This window comes from Xiphophorus couchianus, chromosome 5, assembly GCF_001444195.1.
Source record: "Xiphophorus couchianus chromosome 5, X_couchianus-1.0, whole genome shotgun sequence".
In the NCBI taxonomy this organism is placed as follows: domain Eukaryota; kingdom Metazoa; phylum Chordata; class Actinopteri; order Cyprinodontiformes; family Poeciliidae; genus Xiphophorus; species Xiphophorus couchianus.
Window position 1 is genome coordinate 39,539,830 of NC_040232.1, and position 18,371 is coordinate 39,558,200.

The 18,371-nt window shown below is 41.1% G+C and overlaps 2 protein-coding genes across 9 annotated transcripts in view; one reads left to right on the top strand and one right to left on the bottom strand.

Annotated features, from left to right (window-relative positions):
• radil (Ras association and DIL domains) overlaps positions 1-3,048 on the top strand; it is a 33,891-nt gene extending 30,843 nt beyond the window's left edge. For 5 of the 7 annotated variants that reach the window (XM_028017072.1, XM_028017075.1, XM_028017069.1 and 2 more), the window contains 2 exons: positions 20-159; positions 353-3,048. In XM_028017072.1, coding sequence (XP_027872873.1) covers positions 20-159; positions 353-452 — 240 coding nt within the window. In that variant the 3' untranslated portion in view covers positions 453-3,048. The remainder of the gene's footprint in view (positions 1-19; positions 160-352) is intronic. The other 2 variants (XM_028017071.1, XM_028017070.1) reach the window with 1 other exon arrangement.
• A 167-nt stretch (positions 3,049-3,215) lies between these two features.
• Positions 3,216-18,225, bottom strand: foxk1 (forkhead box K1). 2 transcript variants are annotated; one of them, XM_028017076.1, is made up of 10 exons: positions 17,780-18,225; positions 14,894-15,109; positions 9,908-10,106; positions 9,619-9,765; positions 8,951-9,144; positions 8,824-8,829; positions 8,529-8,701; positions 8,245-8,448; positions 7,327-7,500; positions 3,216-4,793 (listed from the first exon to the last, which is right to left on the bottom strand). In XM_028017076.1, exons 1-10 carry the CDS (start codon positions 18,223-18,225, stop codon positions 4,561-4,563), a joined length of 1,992 nt encoding a protein of 663 aa, XP_027872877.1. In that variant the 3' UTR covers positions 3,216-4,560. The 2 variants fall into 2 exon arrangements, with proteins under 2 accessions (XP_027872877.1, XP_027872878.1); XM_028017077.1 differs by lacking the exon at positions 8,824-8,829 and having other exon boundaries at positions 4,561-4,793.
• Between the last annotated feature and the right edge of the window lie 146 nt (positions 18,226-18,371).

The window sequence follows — 18,371 nt, forward strand, 5'->3', positions numbered from 1 at the left end:
CTAACTCTCCATTTGGCAGCACACCCCCCTTAACGCTCCCGGTATTTACATCCGAACCCTGATCCCCGACGGGCCGGCTGCATCCGACGGCAGGCTGAGAATCGGCGACCGCATCCTGGCAGTGAATGGGACCAGTCTGATCGGAGCCGACTACCAGAGGTAAAGAAGCGGTGGAGAGAGCAGTCTTCCCTCAGTGTTCCTCATACTCTCTGCTGTTGACCTCTTAAGCTGATTGATTGGTTCAAGCTCACACAGTGATGTGCTGTTTATTGTTACTCCGTCTCTGCTGAGCTCCATGTAACCAGACTCTTCCTCTCCTCCCTCTCTTACTTCCGTTTGCTCACCCCGACAGCGCTGTGGACCTGATTCGTCTGGGAGGGGGTCGACTGCGTTTCCTGGTAGCCAAGTCGGACCCCGAGGTCTCAGAGAAGATCAGTGCCTCGTCCTGCTGACCACTGCCCCGCTAGCACCATGTCGCTGACACATGTGCAAAGCTCAGCAGGGTTCACACAGCTATGGCTTACATGTAAATATCAGGTTGGGAATCCTGAGTTTGTAAATAGCATGAGAGGGATGTTCATTAATAATTTCCAGGTGTTTAAAGCACAGGAGATTCTCCTCAATCTGTGGAATATTTCCAGCTCTAAATCCAGATGGAAATAGCTTGATTCATTGCTCAGCTGTCGCTCTGAAGCAGCAGTTTGTAAAACTGGAGAGACATCCTTCTGTTTATGTCAAAGCATTTGATGACGTGCTTTTGGAAAGGAATGTTTTATAAAGTTGTTTGTTAGGAGTTCTTGACACCATCAAACATTTGTGATTGAATGTTTACTTTTTGTACCAGGCTTTGGATGTAAAACACCTGAAGGTTTTGGCTGAGGAAGCTGAGTCTTGGTGGAAACATTGAGCTTCAGGTCCTCAGTGCCGCTCTGTTCACACTGTAAATAGTTGTAAATATTTTATCAGCCAGATGAACAGAAAGCAATTTGGGATTTATTCCTGTTTGTGAGGAGAAAAAAAACAAAGACCTATTGATGGAAAATGTTTTATGGAATGATGGGACTTTAATTATTTGTGTCCTTTTTTTAAACTTCTGTATTTATTTCCACTTCTTTATTCTGGTTTGTGCATTACAGCATTTTTTTACATGCTGCTACAACATGTACAATTACACAAAACACTTGAGTGTTCATGTTTAGAACAGAACAAAAACTTTTAAATAGAATCCACGTGGAGGAATCTTCTGCTGAAACCAGTTGCCTTTGATAGATAAATACATTTTAACTGGATCTGAAGGAAGGTGAGCTAATGCTGTTTATTAACTTGGAAAGACTTTTTGGAAAGGGGAAAAAAACATTAATCTCGGGGTGACCCTGTTGGGTGAGAGATGCCTGCATAAGTTCCCTTAGCAATGTTTTGGTGTCTTGCTGCACATTGGAGTCGCAGTATACACAATTTGAAGGAAGGATTGCCTCCTTGTCCAGTCTAGAACCATTTCATGGCAGTAACACTATCTTAGCCTGTTACCTTTTAGCACATTCCTGGAAGCTTCCAAGACTTCTGGTATTCTGCTGCAAACATGAGGCCAAACTGAATCTGCTCTTCTATTGGCAGCCATATCTCAGAAATGTGAGCGTCCAGAAACAAAGCAGCATTATGGAACCACTCAGTTGGGTCATTAAAGAGCATCATGTGTTTGTTTCTGCCATTCTAAAGATAAAACTATTGATGCTTATCAAAAAAAACCTAGACACAGTTGGGGTAAATAAGTATTCAATCCCATACTTATGTAAGTTTGCTCATGAAGAAATCAACAAAGCATAATATTTATGGTTACTTAATTTTAATGTGGAGTCAAAATAATAATTCCAGATAAGATTTACGGTAGGGAAAATATCGATTGTCAATAATATCAAATTCTAACATTGGTGCGTTCCCCAGTTGAACTTATGTAATCTGTTGTGCTTGGATTTGTTGACCAAAAAAATGACCATAAAAATTAAGTTAAGCAAGTAAACTTGCAAACATATTTGTAAATCTACAAATGATAAAAACTTTTTTTCTCCACTATAAGTCATGACTTCGCTGCTCCATCAGCGCTGTCTTATTGGCTCTGCAGGTCATGGAGACGTTCAGTCCAAACACCTGACAGCACTGCATCAACGCTGCCTTTCATACGTAAAGAAGCTGGATAAATGTGAGAATTAAAAGCGCTATGTTAGATATTTCATCATTCTGTGCCTGATAGGGCAACACATCGTAACAAGGTTGTTAAAAACACTGACAAGGGGCCAAACTGGGGGCTGGTTATGTAAACCCTTTGCTGTGGGAGATTTCAGACTGTCAATTTGTACTAACCTGTGAGATGTCTTATACCAACTGGTCATTTTCTATAATCTACTCAGTTGTCATAAATATGAAGCTATGAGTTCAATAAATAACACCTAGCAGAAGGTTACTTTAGAGTTATTTTGGTTTGATCAGGGTTCCTAATTGATCAGAATTCTGATCAGTCATCTGACAAACAACGATCAGATGTATAATCAAGAAACAAAGGGTGAAATACAAAGTTATAAAACGTCCAACTAAACGATATGTTCAGCATTTTAGAATTCAGAGTGGGATGACGAAATGTCCGTAGGGACGGAGACAAGGTCATGAACTGACCAAAGTGACAACTAGACCCAGAGCTTCACCTCCTGCATGGAACACCACATCATCTGCTCTCATTCTAGAAAAGTTCATTATAGGAGAAATTTAGGTCCAAAACCAAGTTTGAGTCAAATTTGGAAAGTATTACATGTTGGAATTTAAAAATGTGGGATTTTAGACCATCTTTTTCCCCATTAAACACAAAGTTACTTTTTTCCTTGCGAACTTTATTCATCTGCTTTTTATTTATTTTTTGGAAATATTTCAATTTTGTATCTAGTTTGTATGGTGCATCACCTCATGCATGTAATCTGATTAGTATTTATATTAAGAACGATGGTACACAAGGAAACAAGATATTGTTGGATTCTTTGACAATAAATCAACTTGTTTAAATATGTTTTGTCTTATGTAAGAGAAGACAAGGAGTTATGTCAATAAGAATTTTAATTTGTGCTACACATTTTAACAAATCACAGAAATAGGGACATTAAAAAATACCTATACCTCTATTCCCATGTTTACCTGTTGATGACAGCTGCTCTTACACAAATGTTTTTTGGTTTTTTTTCCAAAATAAGGACTTTAATTAGCTTTGTTACTTAGCAGAGCAGCATACAATCATAATGCATCCATCTGTTGTGCAACAACAATTGGTAAAATCTTGAGCATGAAGCCTGTGTGAGGACATTCTGAGGTGCTAAAGGCAGAGTGAGGAGACAAAAGAACGGGGGAGAAAGTGCTAGAACAAATCTAATTAAAGCAGCATCTGCGACAGCTTGATGCCTCTGCAGAGATTGCAAGGAGAGATTAATCACGAAGGAAGAACAGTCAATGAAGAGTGCGAGAAAAGCAAGCTGAAAGAAAAGAATATGCAGAAAGTTCTGGAAAGAAAGCTGAGAACAGGTAAAATTTCTGGTCACAAGTTGGTCCCGTCCTTTTATTCTCTTAAGAAAACTGAAACAAGTTAATTGACGCAACGTAACTGCTGCTGCCGTAGTGTTGCTGATTGTGTACTGTTTAAGCGCTATACTAGTCTAAAACAGTAAAGCTGCTAAAATAAAATTTCAGATAAGTAGAAATATTTTAAGGCTTTAAGGATTACTACAATAGCTCCTCTTTGTGCTAAAACAAATCTGCGCAGAGGCCATTTCACCTCTCCTCACACCACTACACAAACTACACAAACGAAAAACAATCAGTTTGTCAGCATTGGGTTAGCCCTCCACTTCAGTCAGCCTCCAGTAGCTGCCTCTCTGTCCTCCATCAGTCTGTTGGGCCTGAATGTGAGGAGCTTCACTCTGAAACAGCTGGCTTGTCTTTTTGTCTTTCCTGCATTTCCTCAACATCAGTTTTTTTTTTCTGCTTCTGTGAGAAGGCAAGAGGTATTACATTCTATTCTTAAGGTTAATATTCATACTTTTATTTCTCTGAGCCTGTTTGTTTTTGGGGGGGTTCAGTCTCATTTACTGTCTAGGAATATCGCTTCTTTTATAAAACTACAGTCATGATCCTGGTCTCCCAGGTGACATAAACTGTACTGCCAGCTTCCACAGGCTGCACTGAGTCTCCATATTTAAACTAACTAACCAATGCAGCAGTCAAGGATGGGTCTTTGGCTCTAGTTCCACCACATTCCTCACATCTCCATTGTTTAGAAAGTTAAAGCTGTGCTAAACCATTCTGCTCATCAGGCCTAATTATCTTCAGTTTCCTTTGATTAACGTAAGATGAAACAAACTGAAGCCAGAGTCACTCACCTCTAAAATGTAGAACAAATCTACATTTTATGTAATTTTGACCAAATTCATTCCCTTCAACAAATACAGTCGTATTTATGTCAAAAGGCAAAACATTCAGGAGATGACAGAGGATGCCCGCTGGACACCTGGTGAGAGACCCCAGGCTTCATTGACGGGGCTCATGGGTTTGTGACGTCATAGCAACAATAACAGGCTGCGGGGCAGATGTAGCTTGGTGCTGAGCAGATTCAGTCTCTCCTTCATCCTCCATCTTTGGCCGCTTGGCCAGCGGCTCACCTGCTGATCCAGAGGAGGCGTCGCCGCCGGGCTGCCGGCCCACCAGCACCGGGGGGGAGCTGGATGCCTGGGCAGCCAGGATCTGCAGGGGGCTGCTCAGGCCTGGGGGGCAGAAAGCAGAGTTTAGCTCTTATGGATGGTGCTAGGTGCAGCAGAACAGCATCTCTCATCAGTTCTGGGCCAAAATGTTGCAACTCCAATTAAAACACATGGAATGTTTCACAGTAGGAAAAATACTGATTTTTTTTTTTTAATCTGTCATTGCTTATGGATAATTCAGAACAATTAAATAACCAACAGATTAAAAATGTCTCATAAAATAAAAATATTACCTTAGCTTGAATTGGATGTTTTTGTAAAGTGTCTTGAGAGAACATGTTTTAGAAATAAACTGAACTGAATTATATTCGTAAAAACCAGAGAAAAATGAGCAACACCAGACTTAACAATGAAGAACCACAGACTGACATCCTCCATGCCATGTTATACTCATTAATACAAAAGGAGTCCAGATTGAGTACTGAGTGCAAACACTTTACAAACATTTCAGCAGGCTAACATGTCTAGATTAAAAGCCCTTTAACATTCTGAAAGGATCTTCGGATTTTAGAGAAACTGTGTTTTTAATCAGCTGTAAGACAATCAGCTAAACTGACAGTAATAACTAATTGAAATATGGCGCTGTGTATGAAGTCAATCTACTGTATGAGCGTCCCCTTCTCAAGGTTCCCATTGGCATTAAGAAAAAATTATTCCATGACTATTCCAGGACCTTCAGTATAATTTTCCATGACCCACATACAACAGGTCCATAAAGAAAAGTATAAGACTGAAAGACCTAACCCCACCAAGTTGAACTATAGCAAACATGTAAAGGTGCAGGCAGATAGGAAGGAAACATAAATGACAAAAATGTGGAAATGAAGCCCACACAGACAGGTATGAATTGAAAAATATCAATTAACTGAGGAATCATCTGATGATAATGTCATAAACAAAAACATATTGACAGTAATGCAAAACACAAGATTGTATATGTATGTAGAACTAATGTTTCTACAAAAGTTCAGAACAGACAGGCACACACACCGAAACACCACTAGTTTTTAATTGGAGGCTTATTCAATGATTAAATAAATATATATTGTTCATAAAATAGAATATTTTATGAACAATATAAACTATTGTTCATAGTTCTCTGTGCTACTGCAGAGTGCACAGAGAACCGTTCTTTACTATTATTGATGTAAAGAGCCGTTCAGAAGAATCGGCTCGATCGTGAATGTCACACCACTATATTGTAGACAGTATTTTCAAACGTCCACAGGGCCGGACTTAGGAGGGTGTGGGCCCCTGGGCCCGCACAATGGCCCCTGGGCTTGAGCCAATGTGTGGGCCCTATACAGTAATCAGCCACTGTCTCCTACTGCTCTGCCATGAGAGAGGGCTAATGGACAATCCCACCCACCAGGTCAACTCTCCATTTTCACGGTTTACAATAATCACCTCAAGTTAATGACTTTTTCACTATATTTTGTGCACACAAAAAAAATCATCAAGTCAGGTTTTTTAAAGATCGGTGATCGGCCAGAAAATTCCAACCAGTGCACCGCTGCTTTCTTTTTCATCTGTCTACAGAACAGTTGATAAATGTAATTAATGTAAAGACCATTACTGCAAACAAAATATATTTAGTGGTTATTAAAGAAGTACTTGAGCGTCTTGAATATGTCTACATATTTGACAGAACATTCCTAAGAAAAACTTGACAATGTTCTTTATTCATCTTCTATGTATTTATTTATCCTTTATATCTATCTTTTTTCTATATCTGTCTCAATTCTCTTTCAATTTTAATCAGTTGTATGTTTCTCTCTAATTATCAGTTTTTTTTCCTTACCAAGCTCAGATAGCCAGAGTGAGTATTTCCCTTCTGACAGTCAAACCTGGTCAAAACTTTTATTCTGATGACTGGATTTTAGCTGTGTCAGGGCAGGAGGCACTTTAGTTATTTTGATAACTTTGGACCTTCACCTGTAGCAGTAGGACAGTTCCTCCTCCTGCTGCTCCTAGCTGGAGGCTAGAAAAGCATTCACACCAAACGCGTTTTGAGCGTCAGGAGCCTCTGGTTTATACTCAAAGTCTCTGTGGAGAGTCAGACACGTTGGATGTTCAAAGTGCGTTTTATTGTGAATGCACCATGAAGTTAGTTCTGCTTTTTTAAGTTTGCGTGGTGCGTACGCAAGCAGAGCACCAGGTGAACTTGTGAACCTGTTCCGATGCTTTAAAATTAACATCCATATTTTGACAGCACCTTGCTTTTTGGTCAGCCCAGTAACACGAACTCATCAATATTTACCCGAAGATCAGCAGGGATTATCCCCTAACCCTGTTAGCTTGGATATTTTCTTCATCACCTCTTTGTCTCGCTCTTCTTTTTCTGTCCTGTGCTCCGCTGTCGTATTTTCTGTTGTCAGCCATCGTGAGAAATGACTCACTAATGCTTATAGCTTATTACCGAAATTTCATGACTTTCCAGGTTTTCCATGACCATCTTGAATTAAATTAACTTTTTATTGACATTCTGATCTACACAGATCAGAACAGCTGTACCTAGAGAAATTGAAAAGCTTACCAGATGAATTAGCAAAGCTGGTTACTGTGGAAACAGCAGCAGTGATGTGTTTGCCATTCTGGGTAACAGGACGGACAGGAAGTTGGTGTAACCCCGGTGTGACATGGCGTCCCTCTCCAGCCTGCACCACGCTGTCCAGCGTCTGGATCACCAACTCTCTGTTCTGCTGGGCATCTGAAGAGGAAATAAACGACTCACGTCAACATCCCACCTGGATGCATTTAGCTTTCAGAAAAGTGACGTAAAATTGATTCTCTTCGTTAACATCAGTTGATGTCATTAGTGAATTCACACCTGCACACAAAGTCCTAGGAGACGGGGGAATGAGCTGTGGTCCATTTAAAGCGGACCAAATGTCAGGTGTGAATTCACAACATGCTAACTCAATAACATGCACACTCATTCTCAGTCTTTTCACACAGTTTGAGAGATAACTAAGAAGGAATGCTGTATGTCCACCTAGCCTGACCGTTGCCTTCCTGTGCAATTCTGATAGAAAAAAAAAATGTTTCCAGCACAGTCTCTGGGAGAGTTTTTGCTGGCCAATCAGTGAACAGAAGGAGAAGTTGAGAATGATGCGCTGCTTTACATTTGTCTGTCTGTAGTTTTAGCAATGGCAGCAGAGGAAGTGAATGAAGCGGTCAGTCTGTGTTGGTCACACTCTAAATATTAAATTAACATTAACAGCTGCCTAGTTCAGATCAGTTCTCTATGTAGGATGGATGCTTACAGTTACATTCGACACATGGAAGCGTTAGCAACTGGGTGAAATTTAAAACCTGAACACAGGCCACACCTCCAGGAAGCAATGGTTCCTCAACAGCAGAGAGCCCAGACCCTCTTGAGGAAACAAGGCTGTGGTTCTTACCAGGCTAATATCACCTGCAGACTACAAGCTTCAGCAGTTCCTGTCCTCACCTCTGATGTCGCTGTTGCTCTCCAGTCCACCAACAGTCAAAGTGCTGTAGCCATTAGGGGGGGCGGAGATTGGAGGGGCGCTGGTGACCACGCGCACCATGGTGACAGAAGGCTGCGGGGCGCTCTGTAGCATATGGATGGGCTTCAGGACGGTTGGGTGGTGGGGGGCAGCCATGATGACATGCTGAGCGCTGACTGGAGAGCCTGTTCACACACATTTTCATTCATTTCTCACACTGCCTTAGAGTGGGCAGAATGCTTGGAGTTTGTTTATCTGGGCTTACCTGGGGCGCTCTGGGAGTACCTGTACTCCGGCACAGACGCCAGTTTGCTGGCCAGCTGCTCATGGTGGTCCTGAGGGATGGGAGAGCCCTCTCTGCTCAGACACTCGGGAGTCTGCAGCCCACTGGACGAAGGGGACAGCAGGCCCTGATGGGTGGGAGACGCCGGTGCACTCCTGAATCAGAAAGACAAGGAGAAGAAAACTCAGCCACATTACTGACAAACAGCTGTGATGTCATGAGGCGCACAGTTGCTGCGGCCATCTTTCACCAAAACACAACTCAACACGACACTTACTTGGTTCTGTCCAATCACATGACAGCAAGTGACAGAAGCAGACAAAGGGGATAAAGGTTAACCCCACTCAGTTCAGTGTTCATGTTGGCGCCACTGACAACTAAAAATTAATCATTTAGGATTGTACCGTGACGACAAAGGTCCGAACGGAGTCCTGAAGCAGGCCACGCCTCTCTGTCGTCTCTTCCTGAAGGCTTGTTCCACCAGCTTGCTCTCAGAGGCCGAGTCGATGCGCCAGAAGCTTCCCTTCCCAGGCTCGTCCTGAGAACGGGCTACTTTCAGGAAGTAGCGGTTCAGAGACAAGTTGTGTCTGATTGAGTTCTGGACAAAACACAGAAAGCCGTTGTAAAAACACATTCCTCCCATGGAGATAAGAGAAAAACTGGCTAATGAGGAGGAAAGACATTAAAGTCAATAATGTTCTACTCTCCACCATTAGTTTTTGTAGACACACAGCATAGGTGCATTATGGAGAAGTCCATTTCTCTCTGTAATCCCATTGAAAGTATGAAGATTTGGATGTTCTGGTCATTTTGATGCTTGTCCAGCTTTTCCTATCACCATATTTTCCTTCCACTAAACATTATATTAAAAAGATCTACAAAACCTGGTTTGTTGGTCTTTCATTGGTCTTGAATTTTGGGAATAAAATTATCTCACTCTGTAATGAATCTGTAAGTTTCACTTTCTAAAGTGAATTACTGAAATTTATTCTATTTTTGACAATGTTCCAGTTCACCAGGAAGCACCCTGGGTTTGGCTCACAGCCTCCCAGACGGATGAGGAGCACTGTACCTGCCAGCCCTTGTCTGCAGTGCGGTAGTAGGGGTAGTGTTTGGTGATGTGGGCATAAATCCCGCTGAGGGTGAGCTGTTTGTCTGGAGCTGAAGAGATGGCCTGGACAATCAGTTGTGCATAGGAATACGGAGGCTTGGACTCATCCTGGACAAACAGAGCAACAATCTCTTGTAAATGAGTCTCAAGAGATTTCTCCTGTTCAAATAAAGGACCTATGAATATGCATCACAAACCTGTCCCCTGCTAGAAAAAGGACAGGTCTGTGTGGGACAGACATTATTTTTACCTTGGGGCTGTCTCCGCCCACCGACTCCACACGCTGCTCACTTCCCCCACCTCTGTGCTCAGCAAGACTTCGCCTCTGCTCAGATACAGCCTTCGCAGCGTATTCTGCAGCTAACTGGAGGTCGGAGGTCACATTGCGTCCATAGCGATACCCCGATGACCCCGCCCCTCGAGGGCTAGCAGGACAGGAGTTGGGAACGCTGTGGAGAAGAGAAAGTTGTGTGCTTATGTTTTCCTAGGTTATTTTGCAGAGGGTGTGTATATATCAGCCAATGGCAGCGTGAGGTTGTTTGGATCAGTTTCCTCTCGCTGCGTTTGCGTAATGCTCCAGATGAGCTGTGCAGTGCTACGTTCACACACAGCTTCCTGCAGGCTCATGGAAGCGGAGCAGAACAAACCACAGAGGTTTCACACTTCCACTAAATGTTCAGCTGATCTCCAGCTTCAACTTCCTCACAGAAACTCTGCCACCAAAACAACAAGCAGTAAATATGCAAAGAGAAACTGACATACAAACATGATAGTCAACAATGGTTATCATGATTAATGCTGATTTGAGCAATGTAAACTGTTCACTTTCACTGCATATGAAGTCAATATTTTATGACTTGATAGACAGCAAAAGTTATGTAACCATGGATAAGTGAATATAACCTGGAGAATGTGTCAACAGAGACACACAGGGATGCAGTAATTTGTTTGACTGCAGCATTTTCATATGGTCTGTAGCTTTTAAATGGATAAAAAAGGAAAATTAAAACAGTTACTGATGAAAGATTTTTAAATCCTTAAAGATTTTTCACATCATTGAGAGATCTGAATACTTGCAGTGGCTTACTAATCAACAATCACTCCAGGATGTGATAGGCCATCAAATAGTTACATGTGTGTAAAGTAGAAGAAAACTAGACACCTAATATTTGAATAAACACCTAATAAGTAAACAGGGTTTACAGCAAAACCCTATTAATGTCACAGTAAATTCAACTGTTCTGTCAAAGTTTCAGAGGTTGGTAAGGAAGAAGAAACAAACAGCATCATGGAGACTTCAGTGTTTCCTCTACCATCACCTGTCCTCCAAGATCCCCACCAAAATCACGACATATAGTAATTCAAGATCTTCACGGGTAAAGTTATTGATCTTATTAGCCTGTCAAAGTAAAGCCACACCTTGAGTGATTTGTGTCCACATGTGGTCGCTCGTCTCATTAACACAGCTAACATAGCCCCAGGGTGTGAGCACCAAACCACACCGCTTGCACGACGTCATCTGAATTTTCAAAAGCACCAACGTCAAAGTTGACAAAAGCTGGATGAAAACAGGCACTTCTACTGTGTGTCCAACGCTCACACGCGCTGAGTCAGCTGCACATGCAAGCGGGTGAACCCACGAACCAATCAGCAAACAGAGAGCGTACAGAAAAAAACAGTCGCAAAAAACCAGCAGCCGGGATATCTGCATTTTTTTTAAATGTCCCAAATAATTTTGCTTCGATGGTAGCAGCTTGCTCTCTGCAAGTAACAGCTGGAGTAACTCTCCTACTCCTGGTTCATCTAGAGGAGGTAAGAGTAGAAAGGCCTGATGGCTCTGCTCTTGACATGCAGCAAAAATCCACTGGTCACCAGATAAAAAGTGTGACCTGGTCAGGGTGAATATTTCAGGATGAAATATTCTCCTCCAGTAGATAAATATAGATTTATTTAAGAGATATATAAATATATTTTATGGAACATTAATAGAGAATATTTTCAAGTTTCCAAAATATTTTCATTTTGTTTGTATTAATGGTCGTTACATAGATTACACCAATCAGACCGATTGCTGTCATTAAAAGAAAGGGGTGCTGGGAGGAACTGGAGAAGTTTAAAGGAGGATTAGCTTTGAAAATCTCATGAAACTGTTCAATTCACTATCTGGAATTGGAAGCTAAACCTGCTGAAACATGGCTGTGTGGGTCCTGGTTACTCTGCAGCAACTGCAGTCAAAGTCTAGGTGAAAGAATTGCATAATTCATTTTTACTCCATAAATGGCTCCTATAGCACGGAATCAGCTTCAGTCGGAACTAAAGACTGGAGTTGATTTGGATCTAATTTCAATGGACTTTTTTTGAGCAACGTGATTCTATCAATCGGTGTCATTGCTTGTAAACTGCTTTGTAATTTGGTTTAAACTTGTGCATATGTTTTATTTTACGTTTGTGTAACCAGGGTGTTAGCATTGCAGATTTCTGCCCAGAAAAAAATTAGATATGGATCTCAATGGGGTTTTATCTGGTTAAATAAAAGGAAAAAAAAGAATGAAGCTGGAATTTATGGAAAAACTGTGAGAAAGAGCCTCAGGTCATCTCGTTTGGGGTTATCTAACACAAGGTGTTCTGGCTATTTCTGGTCTAAATGGAAAACTAACCTTGAGCATCATCCTGAACACACCAGAACCATTGTAACCACCCTAGTGGGAGTTTGGGATTCAGATGCTAAACTGCTTACTGATTTAGGGCCCCTGAGGACCTGACCTCACTTTGGCTAACCGTCTCTGCTCTTGTTTTGGTTGACGAACGTGTCCAGCAGTAAAACAGTGGTCCTACACGGTACTGACTCAAGAAGGATGAAAACAAATACATGCCATTTATATTTGTAAATAACATTTTAAAATCCATGCATCATTTATCTTTGTTGGTCTGTCAAGTGGAACCATAACAACATGGATGTTTTTAGATATAATGGGACAAAATGCAAAAAAGATTTATTTAATGTGTGAAGCAAATAAAATATTCCCCTGTTTAAAATAATGAAGCCCAAAGGAAGCATAAAAAAAAACAAAAAAATAACAGAAAAGAGCAGGGAATCCAAAATTAGTATTGTTCACATCCTCATCCAGTCTTTTTATACCGATTTAACAATCTGGACAGATCAACACAATCACAACTAAAACGATCCAACAATGAGCCAACGATACTGAGAACCAAGTTAACTATTAACTGGATTTGATCTGCTGCACCAGCAAGTCCTGTAGCTTCTATTACACACACGTGCACCCCCGCCCCACACATACACACACACACGTACGTTTGCGTGACAATCGTTGTAGGGACTTTTGATTGACTTCCATTCATTTCTACAGACTAAACCTTACCCTTATCCTAACCCTAACCCTAACCATTACATACTTATCCCTAACCAAAATTAACACCTTATTCCTAAATCTAACCCCTGACCAAAAAACAGCATTTCCCCTTGTGGGGATCAGACTTCTGTCCCCACAAGGAGCAGTTGGTCCCCACAATGTACTTATGTGTCAGGAAAATGGTCCCCACAAGGTATTACACACACCTGCCTCTGTGGGGAAAGTAAACAGGAGTTTCTGGGAGTCCATAAGCTCTGATTTGCTTCTGACAACAGAGAGCCATGGACACAGTTCCATCAAGACTCACAAGAGGGACAGAATATGGTTTGTTTACATTTCTTTGCAGGGGGAAGTGGCTGCAGGATTCGTTTTTCACAACCGCTCAAAGTTTAGAGCTTAAAAAAAAACGAGGAAAGGAAAACAAATAAAATTTTGAAAAGAAACTTCTTAAGAATAAAGTGGATAATAACTGAACAAGAGTCAATTCTGTATCTTAAAAAAAAACTCTCCAGCCCTCTTGTGTGTCCGTAAAGAGAGGAACAATGTTTAGTATTGTGTCATTCACTGAAGCTGCCAGACAACAAAAGTAAGCAATCTGCCTGAATGAGACCATGTTGGTGTTTCAGGAGGAAGCAGAAGTTTCTCTCTGAGCTGCATGTTGCTATGAGTATGAACCTAAAAAAGGCCACAAGGGAAGTGGAGCAAAGAAGCATGAGCAATCATATTTATATTTGGTTTGTTTTGACTCCACATGTGAGGAAACATTACCCGAGGACCCGAGTGGTTGAGGTGAGGCGGGGGTGTAAGGGAAACCAGAATGGACTGAAAAGTGGCTTACAGGCAAAACTCTCTGCCCAATAACCAATCACATGCCCCATAGCGGCAGCCACCCCATATAAGGCATGGACACACAGGCCCACATTGGTGGGTATGATTGTTGTACAGGCAAGCATCCACCACCAGAGGGCACTGAACAGAAATCAAACTGGTTGCTCAGTTATGATCTATCTATCTATCTATCTATCTATCTATCTATCTATCTATCTATCTATCTATCTAGCTATCTAGCTATCTATATCTAGATAGATCTAGATAAAGATCTATCTAGATCTACTGGGAAGTTCTTCCCAGTAGTTCTTCCCAGTAGTATTCATTATACTGATCAATCATACACTGGGTCTTCTCGGTAAAGGCCGTTACAGATGCTGCATAAATCCTTGAACCCACAGGCTTCAAGGTAATCAGTCACAATGTAGACATGTTTAGCTTCATAGAACGCATAAGGCAGCTAAAAAATAAAATTAAAATTAAAAATTAAAAAAAACAAACTGTCTGCAGGTTGTGTGTTTCCTTCAGTAGCTCATGGCTGTCATCAGGTCAGCTGCTCATCACCAACCCTATGCTGCAACAAAACCTCACAGTGTCGCCGTTTACAGAAGCCTAACCTGAAAAACTTCATTTTTTTAAACAGTTGAAACTTCTGTTGAATATTTTAAGATAATAAACAAATTCCTAAAAATCCTGAGTTGAGTAAAATAATTGCTACATTATATTTTTGAAATAAATTACATTTAATGCAGTCATGTATTCAGATTAAAACACAAGTCAGTCAAGTGCAACAATTAGGTTCAAGTGAAAAGTAACATAATATCTGCATGTGCTTTGTCAATTTATAATCAATTTTCAAAGTCTCATATCACCAAAATGTCTAACAAATGTGCACCATAAGACACAGAGAGAAGTCTTTAAGCAGGAGAATGGAAGCAATTAAGAAATGAACCAACTATGAAAACACTTAACTGGGATCAAAGCTGAATGCAAACTTGTCAGCCAGATGATCCCCACATGTATTGGCGGCTCACCTGATTGTGCCGGTGGGTGACGGCAGCGGTGAGCCAAACGCCCTGATGTGCTCTTCATGCTGCTGCGCGGTGGGAATGCTGATCTTAAGAGGGGAGATGTGGGGCAGCAGCGGGTGGGGCGGGGAAGAGGGCTGCTCCTTCTCCCTGTGCTCCTCCACTTCCAGGAGTGACGTGAACTGGATCTTGATGACGGTACTGGGAAACCGAAACACACACCTAGAAGAAAGAAGGACAGCAGTGAGGGGAAAGGCATGAGGGGAAAAAAATAAATAAATAAAAAATTTTAAAAAGCCAGGAACTTAGTTCATTCTCTCCTCAACAAAGACCTTCAGTGATCAAAAGCTTGAGTTAGCTTACAGAAACATAGCTTAGCTATCACATGATCAGTAGAAAACAGATCCTTACTTTAACAACATTCAGATCAACACAAGTCAACTCCCAGAAAAACATCAAATATCACCTGAAAAGCAAAGCATTGCAAACTTTTGAAGATGGTAGGTCTGCAAGAAGTTCGAAACATTTAGAATTTACTGCAACTGGAAACACAAAATATAAATCTACCAAATATGTCACACAACATACAAATAAAAGATGGCTACATGTTAAAGTTACCTCAAAAGTGTGTTTATATAATAACCAAGCGGTTTGTGGGCAAACACACTGCACTGGTGTTAAGTTTACACAAAAACCTGTTTTCCTAAATCTCTCTCTTCTTTTATACTTTTAGCAGGTCTGAACAAATGCCTGAATAACAGAGAATCGCCACCAGGCCATCCCAGTTCAAACCTAAAGAAACCTTTAGAAACGATATCTAAATGATGTGTTAAATATTTTACAGTAAGAGGATGATGGCTGGTTTTATTTTCCTCATCATATAAAGGAAGTGGAGGCTTTTTGTTTTTTTTTGCTGAAGTAGCAAAAACTTAAATCAAGAGAAAATCCAACAAATAAATGAAATGGGCACAGGCAGCTCTGAGACAAAAGGTCAAAGGTTTAGTAGTCTAATCAGTCCATGTGATCTAATGTAACATCACATGAAACACGAATTTGCAGAACACCGTTGTGCTGTGTTGACCTGTGGCCACTGCAAGTCATTTTTTGACTTGACTTCATAAAATGACTTGAGAAGGGAATAATGAAAGGACTGCATGGGAAATCTGCTGGGACCTCTTAGAATCCAGTTACCCAAAGATTAAGTAAAGACTCTACCTGAGTCAGCATTCATGAACAAAATCCTGTTAAACTGATCAGATGTAAATTACACTATTCAGCTGGCACGTGTCTGAGTAACACTCAACTGTTGATCCTGGAAAAATAATAGGCAAATTCAGAAACAGAAAAGATCCTTTGAATAGATGAATAACTATGGATTAAATAACTAGTACAATTGTCAAAAAAAGACTGATGTCAACAACTCCCCAACCTAATTTATTAGAATGTTTCTTTTACAGAGAAGTTGTATCTAATGTCATAGGGGAAAAAATGTCATTCTGAACTTTTTAACATGCTTGCAGCACAGCTAGCATTAAACATAACACATGAGGTTTGCTCAGTTTCTTGGTAATTGTTAATTTCACAATAAAGGACTTTGTTCATTTAACTTTTATGACTGCTACAACTAAATGTAAAACTAAATAGCAATTCTGTTTACAGTTCTACTTCATTGGCAGAATTTCCAATTTATCCTGCTTCAGAACAACTACAGCACAATGAAGTGTGCATGTGTACATGTAATTTTAAATAACTCTAAAATCTAAATGTAAAATTACTATAAACTCAGCTGCATGTCAGTTAATATTTTTTAATAAACATAGGTTTCTTCTACTACACAAAAGATCACCCATATTATTGTCAAATCATGTACTACTTGGAAAACCACATGCAAACATGGCTCTGGTGGATAAGGTGCTATAGTTTCTCCATGTGGGTCTTCCAGGCAACATTTCCGGTTCAGCAGCGGACACGCCCCTAAACAGTCAAAGGAGCCAATCAAACAGAACAACTAACCTTTTCAGTGATTTGCAGAACTGATACACTTATCAGTTCTGCAGGTTACCTTTGTTTATTTACCAAAACTGGTCAGGATTTTTTTTTTAAAAACCTAAAACATAATGCAAAGATATTTATAGTAAAGACCAAAGTACACTCACTAAGTAGGTGATTTCATTAGAAGCATACGTAACCCAGGTTTCAGACAGAAACTCGAACTGTTTCCACTTAACACGTGAGAGGAGTTGTCAGGGGTGCGTTTGTTTACATTAATGTTTACGTGACGGTGACACGTTGACTTAGAGCCACGCAGCTAATATGAAGCTAACGTGATAGGCTAATGGGTTTTTTTTGTTTGTTTTTTTTAAAGCCGACACGGGCCATTAAACGTTGATAAAATAGTTTTGGATGGGATTGCACGAATAATTTAAAAAATCATTGAACAATCTGCACACATTGTTGAAAACAGTATCCACATACTTTGGGTACTGAGCCAGTAGGCCAGAACGAATGAAGCAAAATCTGCTCAGAAGTAAAACACAATAGCTATAGAGCATATATTATCAGGAAGAGCCCATTTATAAATGAAATTGAAATGTAATTTATAGTAAACAATGGGACGAACTTTGTACGATCAAACAAAAAACGCTCCCCCCCCCATTTGACCGTGTAAATGTGAACATTAGAAAGTTGTATGCTAGGCTTCAATTTTATTTTACCAGAAAAATAAACGTGCAGTAAACTTCTTAAAATACACACATAGTTTTTAATTTAAGCGCAAAGTGTGCAAACTGATTAGAGACGTCATAAACCATGATGTGTTCATTGTTGGGTAAGTATTTATGGCATATTAAAACTTTGCAAGGCGCTGCTAACAGTTAAGCTAACTACACTCACTCTCTGGGCAGCGGTAGCGGCGGAGCTCCTCTCCGCTGGAACACTCCGTCAACAAACACGCCGTTCTTCCCCAGACACCGCAGAGAGAAGCCGCCCGCTTCGTCGTAAGTTATCTGCAGGTGTCGCCTTGAAATAAAGCTCGAGTGACCCATGTTGATGTCCACCGAGCCGTGGGACGAGTTCCGGCCTATGGTGACCGTCCTCTGGCGCATGACAAACTCAAAGTCCCGGCCCTCGAGCCTCGCAAGGGCCTGCGGAGGCGTCGAAGAGAGCCTTGCAGGAAAACCTCCGGCATCGCAGCGAGCTTCCATTATTGGAGGACCCAAGACGGAGATCGAGGGCTGGTGATAGGAGTGAGAGGTCACCGCGACGCGCACGGGGCTACACGGCGCCGACTGTAATGCAAGCAGAGCCCGAGCTCCGTTGTCGTCCCGGTAGTCTGCCATATTTTTCTGAAGGGGCTACACACTCGGGGAGAGTCTGCAACAACTTTTTCTTGTCAGGCACCGAAAGCTGCAACGTGAGAGTTTTCGGCCAGTGCACTTGCTCGCTCTGAAGCTGACAGAACAACATGGAGTCCGGTCGGATCATA

Excerpts from the sequence above, each read along its gene's own strand:
- foxk1 (XM_028017076.1), bottom strand. The coding sequence starts at position 18,225 with ATGGCAGACTACCGGGACGACAACGGAGCTCGGGCTCTGCTTGCATTA. Across the intron at positions 9,766-9,907 it reads TGGGCGGAGACAGCCCCAAG|GATGAGTCCAAGCCTCCGTA; the intron begins GTAAAAATAATG and ends CTGTTTGTCCAG. Across the intron at positions 9,145-9,618 it reads CTGCAGACAAGGGCTGGCAG|AACTCAATCAGACACAACTT; the intron begins GTACAGTGCTCC and ends TGTTTTGTCCAG.